We start from the raw sequence: 9,042 nt of genomic DNA, 5'->3' as shown, positions 1-9,042 counted from the left end.
TGAGCAGCACTGCAAGCAAAGCTCTCAGAATCCTACAGGGAAACAGGCCCTTCAACCCAAGAAGTCCACACTGACCCTCTGAAGAGTAACCCACCCAGACCCATTCCCCTACCCCATTAATCTACATTACTCCCTAAACAATACACTGCACCTACACATCCCTGAACACTCTGGGACAATTTAGCTTGGCTAATTCACTTGCTCATGTTTGGATTGTGGGAGCATCAAGGGAAACCCTTGCAGACATGGGGGGAGAATGTGCAAACACCACAAAGACAGTCACCCTGAGGGTGGAATCGAACCCCAGTCCCTGGCGATATGATGCAGTGGCACTAATCACTGAGCTACTGTGCCGCCCATGAGCCAACCTGGGGTTGGGGGAAGATGGAGGGGTGTGTGGGTGCTGTCTAGCAGAAAACAAAGAGAGCTCACTGACGCTCCCACTGCACCCACTGTCAGAGCGGGCAGGAGGTTCAGTCCTGGGGGTGACCCACATCAGCGTCGCCGACGGAATCTGCTGGTGCCCCCTCTGGTGTTTCTGTAAGTTACTGGACGATGTGAACCTCTGCCCGCACTTGGGGCAGGCAAACGGCCTCTCCCCAGTGTGGACCCGCTGGTGCCTCAGCAGGTTGGAGGCCTGGGTAAAGCCCTTCCCGCACTCAGGGCAGCTGAACGGTCTCTCCCCCGTGTGGACCCACTGGTGGTCCAGCATGTCAGAGGAGCGTTTAAAGCCCTTCCCACACTCAGGGCAGAGGAATGGCCTCTCCCCGGTGTGGACGTGCTGGTGCCTCAGCAGGGCAGAGGAATTATCGAAGGACTTCCCACACTCAGGGCAGCTGAAGGGCCTCTCCCCCGTGTGGACCCGCCGGTGGGTCAGCAGGTGGGAGGAGCGGGTAAAGTTCTTCCCACACTCAGGGCAGGAGAATGGCCTCTCCCCGGTGTGGATCCACTGGTGCCTCAGCAGGGCGGGTGAATTGCTGAAGGCCTTCCCACACTCAGGATAGCTGAAGGGCCTCTCCCCAGTGCGGAGCCGCCGGTGGGTCAGCAGGTTGGAGGATTTGCTGAAGGCCTTCCCGCACTCAGGGCAGGGGAAGGCTCTCACCGCAGTGTGGACCCGCTGGTGGGCCATGAGGGTAGAGGCCTGGGCAAAGCTCTTCTCACACTCGGGGCAGGAGAACGGACTCTCCGCTGTGTGGATCCGCAATGGGCCATCAGGTTGGAGGAGCGGGTAAAACCCTTCCCGCACTCTGGGCAGGGGAATGGCCTCTCCCCGGTGTGGCTGCGCCGATGAGTCTCCAGGGCAGACAGGAAACTGAAGCATTTCCCACAGTCACCACACTTCCACGGTTTCTCCATGGGGCAGGATTCCTCGGGTTTCTCCATGGCTGAAGCTTCAGCCACACACAAACGTGTGTACAGCCCCTCCCCGGTGTGAATTCCTCTTTCCAGGCCGTATAACTGTTTCTGGCTCCACACTCGGTGCACTGCAACAGTAGGGTCTCTCATCCATTCCCACTGAAGCAGAAAACGTTATGAAACAGGAACCAAAAGGCATTGCTCCTTCTCACAGAATCATAGTCAAAAATCGTTGCTGTCCCGATGGATTGAGTGACTGTCAGACATTGATGTGAAAATGATGACTGCAGATGCTGGAGATCAGAGTCGAAAAGTGTCGTGCTGGAAAAACACAGCAGGTCAGGCAGCATCCAAGGAGCAGGAGAGTCAAGCATAAGTTGTTGATTTTGAAACTTCCCTCTTCAGATAGTCTGTAAAAAAAGATTACAAAAGTCATCACTGTCAATCCAGGGGAGGTGGGGTCGGAATGAGACAACAAGGTATTGACACCGACATCAGAAAGAAACTGACCATAGAGACGTGGCAAACGTTAGTGACAAGCCAGAGTCAGAGAGAGACACAGCACAGAAACAGACCCTTTGGTCCACTCATCCATGACGACCAGATATCCAAAATTAATCTCGCTCCATTAGCCAGCATTTGGCCAATAACCCTCTAAACCCCTCCTATTCATATACCTATCCAGATGCCTTTTAAATGTCATAATTGTAACAGCACCCACCACTTCCTCTGGCAGCTTTGTACACACATCACCTTCTGCATGAAAAACTTGCCCCTTAGATCCGTTTCTAACAAATTGCTCTCCATCTAAACGCGTAGCACGATGGCAATCCCAGTTTATGTTTGAAAAGTTAAAAATCCCTAACAATAACCATCCTATTACTCTTACAGGTATCTGAAATTTCCATACAAATTTGTTTCTCAATTTCCCACAACACAATCCCAATAAGGTGATCATCCCTTCCTTATTTCTCAGTTCCAACCAAATAGCCTTCCTGGATGTATTCCTAGGAATGTCCTCCTTAAGGCCAGCAGGAATACTATCCCTTATCAAAAACACCACTCCCCCTCATCTCTTGCCTCCCTTTCTATCCTTCCTGTAGCATTTGTATCCTGGAACATTAAGCTGCCTGTCCTGCCCATCCCTGAGCCACCTTTCTGTAATTGCTATGACATCACATCCCATCTTCCTAATTGTGCCCTGAGTTCATCTGCCTTCCCTGTTCGGCCTCTTGCAATGAAGTAAATGCAGTTTAATTTGTCAGTCCTACCTTGCTCTCTGTTTTGTCCCTTCCTACCTGACTGTTTGATTCATTCCCTTTCCCAACTGTACCAGTCTCAGATTGATCTCTTTCCTCACTATATCCCTGGGTACCTCCCCACACACCCACCTTGCTAGTTTAAAATTCTCCCGAGCAGCTCTTGCAAATTCCCCTGCCAGTATATTAGCCCTCTTCCAATATTCAGGTGCAATCTATCCTTCTTGTACAGGTCACATCTACCCCAGAAGAGATTCCAGTGATCCAAAAATGTGAACCCTTCTCCCATGCACCACCTCCTCAGCCATGCATTCATCTGCTCTATCCTCTCTATTCCAACCCTCACTAGCTCATAGCACTGGCAGTAATCCAGATTTTCCTAGACTCGAGGACCTCTTTTTTTAAATTTGTGCCTGACTTTCTCCACTGTCCCTTCAGAATCACATCCTTTTCCCTTCCTATGTCATTGGTTCCAATGTGTACAATGACCTCTTACCAGTCCCTCTCCCTTTTGAGAACATTCTGCACCCTCTCTGAGACAGCCTTGATCCTGGCACCAGGGAGGTGACACACCATTCTGATTTTTCGCTGCTAACCACAGAAACATCAGTCTGTGCCTCTGACTAGAGAGCCCCTTATCACAATTGATCACTTGGAACCCGATGTACCCCTCATTGCATGAGAGCATGTCTCGAGACCAGAAACTTGGCTGTTCGTCCTGCATTCCCTGAGAGACCATCACCCTCTACATTTTCCAAATCAGCAGATTTGTTTGAAATGGGGACAGCCACAGAAGACTCCTGCACTACCTGCCTACCCCTCCTTCCCCATCTCCATGCCTGTAGCTGCGGTTTTTCTCCCTTCCTATAACTGCCAAACCATCATAGTCCCAGGTCTTGTAGATTCCTCATTACTTCGAACTGTCGCTGCAACTTATCCATGCGATCCAATAGGATTTACAAGCAAACACACTTACTGCAGACATATTCACCAGTAACATGGATACTCTCCCTAATCTCCCACATCTGACAGGAAGAGCATATCACTCTCATAATGGCCACCTTTGCTCCTTCACAATCTACAGACCCAAAAAAAAGCACCGTCTTTTTGTTCTAAAAAAGTGCTCTGGGCTAACACAGTACTTGTGGTTTATATTTTAAAATTTAATCAAGAGACAGATGTCAGTAAAACATATGATCAAGAAAGAATCCACTCCATTCCCGACTGCAGACTTACAGCTCGGTTACATGTTAAAGACTATACACTTCTCTGGTCCTGTTCTGTGAGTTCCCCCACACAGGTTCCTCCATGGTCAGCTGTGAATTTTGCTGTTCATTAACCTTTCCCAGATGCACTGCAATGTCCAGTAACTGTGCAGATTCACTGCAGTGTAAACTCCTTTTTCTCTCTCCCTCATTTTGGACTCCTATCGAAGCCCCTTATAAACATCTATAAGGTCATCTCTCAGCCTCCTACGCTCCAGGGAAAACAGCCGCAGTCTTTTCAGCCTCTCCCTATAACTCAAACCCTCCAACTCTGGCCACAGCCTTATAAATCATTTCCAAACTCTTTTAAAGTTTCACAACATTTTTCTAACATAGGAGACCAGAATTGAATGCAGTATTTCAAAAGTGGCCTAACTAATGTTATGTACAGCCTTAACATGACTCCCAACTCCTGTACTCAGTGCTCTGATCAATAAAGGCAAGCGCCACCAAACGCCGCCTTCACTACTGTGTCTACCTGTGACTCCACTTTCACTGAATTACAAATCTGCATCCATGGTCTCTTGATGCAGGAACACTCCCCATGGCCTTACCACTAAGTGTGTAAATTCTGCCTGATGTGCCTTTCCAAAATGCAACACCTCACATTTATCTAAATGAAACTTTATCTGCCACTCCTCGGCCCATCAGCCCATCCTAATTCTAATTTAGATTGAACTTTCTTTCCTCTCTTATTTCCTAAACGCTGAAAATCTCCACCCCACACATTCTCCCTCCATTCTCGCTTTGCTGAACCTAATCCATGCTGTATCCTGAAGGGTCTGGTTTACACTGATTTACAGCCCACGCTTGGGGGATCTCATTGAAACATACAGAATACTGATTGGCCTGGACAGAGTAGATGTTGGGAAGATGTTTCCATTGGTAGGAGAGACAAGGCCCCAAGGGCACAGCCTTAGAGTTAAGGGAAGACCATTTAGAACGCAGATAAAGGGGAAACCTTTGTAGCCAGAGAGTGCGAAACCTATGGAATTCATTGCCACAGAGGCTGTGTTGGGCAAGTCACTGAGTATATTCAAGACAGAGATAAATAGGTTCTTGTGCATCAAGGATATTGAGTATTGCGGGGAGAAAGCAAGAGAATGGGGTTGAGAAACTTGTCAGCCATGATTGAATGGTGGAGCAGACCTGATTGGCTAAATGGCCTAATTTCTGCTCCTATGTCTTATGGTCTCTTGCTGTCCTGGACATAATGAGAGAGAACTGGGAGCAACATTGAACTGGATATGAATATACCTACATCTTGGTGGATAGGCTGGGACCTTTTTCACTGGAGCATAGGAGGTTGAGAGGTGATCTTATCAGGGGTATAGATGAGGTGAATGATGGGTGTCCTTTCCTTAGAGTGGGGGTTTTAAGTTAGGGAGCAAATTTTGAAGGTGAGTGGAGAAAGATTTTAAAAAGACAGGAGGGTCACCTTTGTTTTCCCATTGAGAATGGTTCGTATGTGGAATGAATGTCCAGAGGAAGTGGGGATGCAGGTACAGTTACAACGTTTAAAAGACATTTGGATAAGGACGTGAACGGAAAGGTTTGGACGTGTTATGGACTAGGCCAGACCACTCAAAACATTCTTAAGCAGGCAGCACAGACCGTAACTTTGCTATTTGTTTCAGTAAGTGCACAGTGAAAATTACCCAGAGTTAGCTAGGTTGACTACCAGGATTTAAAACAGATAAATGTATTCACAAGAATACAGAATGAAACACAAAGAACAGAATATAGAATATCCACAGAACTCAGTCTGTCTAAACTAGACTTAATTATACTGTTCCAAATATACATAACAGTCCCAATAAACAAACCCCTTAAACATACAGTAAAACTGAAACAGAGGCTGACAGGTCAAAGTTAGAAGGGCTGAAGGAGAGAGAGTTTAACAACCTTTCTCCACACAGTCCACTGCTGAACTCACTCAAACAAGGCCTCAGCTTTCACAACAGATCACTCGTCTTTCATTACGCAAGTCACTTCGAAAACATAAAAGCTTGGGCCTAACGTCTCATCTGTTGACGTATAAACAAAAAAGCCGACCAATACCCTTTCATTTCTGTACTAAAACATCCGTTTTGGAGCCCAGGCCCATTTTACTACCACTCTGAAAAAAACCAAGGACACAGTATCCTTGAGAAGAAGGACCAGCTTTTAGAATAAGGACCAGCTTTGTGACAGAGGGATATGGGCCAAACACTGGCAGATGGGATTAGTTTAGTATGCAAACATAGCAAGGACTAGTTGGACTGAAGGGTCTATTTCTGTGCTGTATGATTCTGTAATGTTCTCAAAACCATTTTCTTGCCTTCTCCTATAACCATCCACTTTGTTGTTCATCTGAAGCCAGATGACCTCAGCCTTGAATATATTCAATTACCACCCCCCCCACTAATTGCAGGAAGTCATCCCCATTTTTGAACTCAATTCCTCTTGCTAATATACTACTTGCCTTGCTGATTGCTTGTTGCACCTGTCTGACAACTGGCAGTGACTGGTGCAGAAGGACGCTGAGACCCCTTTGTACATCCACACATCATTCCTGATGAAAGACTCGTGCTCAAAACGTCGACTCCTGCTCCTCGGATGCTGCCTGACCTGCTGTGTTTTCCAGCGACACTTGACTCTGATCTCCAGTCATCACTTTCTCCACAAACCAATATATTATCATTTAAACCATGCACCTCCTTTCTGCCTTTTTAAAAAAGCAATAGGCTTTAACTTTACATTGTGGTCCTACTGCATTTGCTGTGCGTTTGCCAACGGAGACACAGACCTGGACCAACTTTTCCAGAGTCTGTCCCCTCCCTGGATTCACTCCCTTTCCCTTCAGTTCGTGCAAATCAGCAACTGAATCCCAGAACGAAAAAGAATAGAAAAACTGGGTGAGAAAAGAGAGTGCGGTACCCACAGATGTTGGGCAGAGTTGCAGTCTGGGGTGAAGTTCATTCAAAGAGAGAGAGAGGAACAACAGCAACTTCAGAAACTCACTGCCCAACTTCCGCATTCAGACAAAGACGCTGTTCTGATTGGCAGGAGGACCAGGTTCCTTCCGGTCCTCCGGGTCTCACCATTGGTCTTTCAGAAGAAAGTTATGCGCCGTTTCCGCGGACAGCGACGAACATGCTCAGTGCTTTTGCTGACACCGCAGTACATGCGCAGTGCTAGCTGACACCGAGAAGCATGCGCAGTATGCTCTGTGGAGCTGCTGGCGTTACCGACAGATTTTCAGCGTCCAAATGTCAATAGGAGAAAAAAAGCTGCAGCCACAATTTTATTTTTCCCTGTGGCTCGACATTTTATTCCTTTTGAATTTCGTCCAGCTTTGTATGTCTTTCCCCAGGGTAGAGGAAGTCCAAAACTAGACGGCATAGGTTTAGGGTGAGAGGGGAAAGATTTAAAACGGACCTAAGGGGTAACTTTCATGTGGAGTGTGGTGTCTGTATGGAATGAGCTGCCCAGAGGAAGTGGTGGAGCTGGTACAATTACATTTGAAAGGCATCGGGGTCAGGATGGGTATCTGAATAGGAAGGTGTGAGAGAGATATGGGCGAAATGCTGTCAAATGGATGCCTAGATTAATTTAGGATATCTGGAGGGCATGGGCGAGTTGGACTGAAGGATCTGTTTCTGTGCTGTATGATTCTATTTGTACATTTCAATGCAAGTTTCAGAAACATGACTGCAGCTTTTAAAAAATAAATTAATATGCTTTTAGACTTTAACGATGTTTTTGAATATATCATTTTAGCTGTTCTTAATTTTAAAGATCAGCCATTTCTTGCGCACCCCTGTCTTCCAGGTAGAGTCATCACTATCAATTCTCTTTTTCCTGAGAAAGAGATACAGCAATCAAAGAGGGCACGAGAAAGCATGGAAGAATGGTAGATGGAGGAGAGAATGGACAGAGAGCGGAGTATATATATATATATAGAGAGAGAGAATTACATGGGACAGAGGGTGAGGTGCAGAAAATGAGGGGAAGAGAGAGAAGAAGGCTGAGCACAGAGAGTTGGTGGGTGCAGAGTGTGAGGAAAGAGAGTAGACGGGGACCAAATGGTTGGGGGACTGACAGCACAAATTCCACCTTCCTCAGGACTGGTGTCAGTGTCTCATAAATTGGAACCCACTCCACCCATAGCAGACCTATGGCAATCGTTTCTCAATAGATGCTTGGCTAATGCAGTAGAATCATATAATCCCGACATGCCATCTGGCCCATAAAATTCAGACTGACCTTCCAAACAGTATCCCTTCCAGACCCACCCGTTTTTCCTGCAGTTCCCCATGGTTAACCGATCCTCAGTTGCACATATGTGGACACTTTAGCACGGCCGATCCACCCTGAACTGCAGATATTTAGACTGAGATGAAACTGGAGCACCCAGAGTTAACTCATGCAGACAGAAGAGTGCGAACGTGTTAAAGTCCACACAGACAGCTGTTCAAGAGTGGGACCGAATCCAGGTCCCTGACGTTGTGAGGCAGTCGTACGAACCACTGAGCCACCGTGCCGCCCAGAGCTTTGATGTTCTGCTTTGTCCTCATAGTTTCTAACTTCTCATGTGCCCTCAGCAGAGGCTCTCTCCTCCTGACATTGTTGGACCACACCCACTGCAACCTCCCTTTCCACTTCTCCAGCCCTGAGCACATCGGTTCCTGAAACCTGGCACCAAACAGACACCAATGCCATCTGTGCTCCTGCTGATAACTGCAGAGAACGGAGACCATCCCTGTCACTGTTCTGTCCCTTACCACCACCTCCCCCTCCCCAATGTTGTTTTTACTCCCACTGCCCAACCGGTTAGCTCCTCCCACCTGCAGATGGTCGTATCAGATCCCTTTTACCTGCCAGTCCTGCACTTACACCCTCCTGACCCTATCCACTGATGCAAACAAAAGGCTCTCTCCAGAGGGGAATGACCGTTTCCCAGAATAAAGTGCCTGGTTAACTTTCCCACTTTATCCTCAACATGTCTGCAGCCTGCCTTCCAGCTCCATCTCTCTGAACGAATGTCCTCTAGGGTGTGTTTGCCCTGGATCACAGCATCCAGAGCCTCCCACCTTCTGCAAATTGTAAGACAAGCCCCACCCTGCCCTATCCAATGTGTGTTGTATAACTGATAGCCAAGTTCGGAACCCGTGAGGATG

The 9,042-nt window shown here is 47.4% G+C and overlaps 1 protein-coding gene across 1 annotated transcript; it reads right to left on the bottom strand.

Moving 5' to 3' along the window:
- Nucleotides 1-432: 432 nt before the first annotated feature.
- LOC132808681 (zinc finger protein 239-like) lies at nt 433-6,889 on the bottom strand (the record flags this gene model as incomplete). The annotated part of the gene is made up of 2 exons (XM_060822195.1): nt 6,804-6,889; nt 433-1,766 (listed from the first exon to the last, which is right to left on the bottom strand). A coding segment is annotated over exon 2 (889 nt), but the record flags the coding sequence as incomplete, so codon positions are not given.
- Between the last annotated feature and the right edge of the window lie 2,153 nt (nt 6,890-9,042).

Source organism: Hemiscyllium ocellatum (genome assembly GCF_020745735.1).
Source record: "Hemiscyllium ocellatum isolate sHemOce1 chromosome 27 unlocalized genomic scaffold, sHemOce1.pat.X.cur. SUPER_27_unloc_9, whole genome shotgun sequence".
NCBI classification, from domain to species: Eukaryota; Metazoa; Chordata; class Chondrichthyes; order Orectolobiformes; family Hemiscylliidae; genus Hemiscyllium; species Hemiscyllium ocellatum.
Note: the sequence above shows the minus strand (reverse complement) of the source record. Positions and strands in the feature narration are given on the sequence as shown.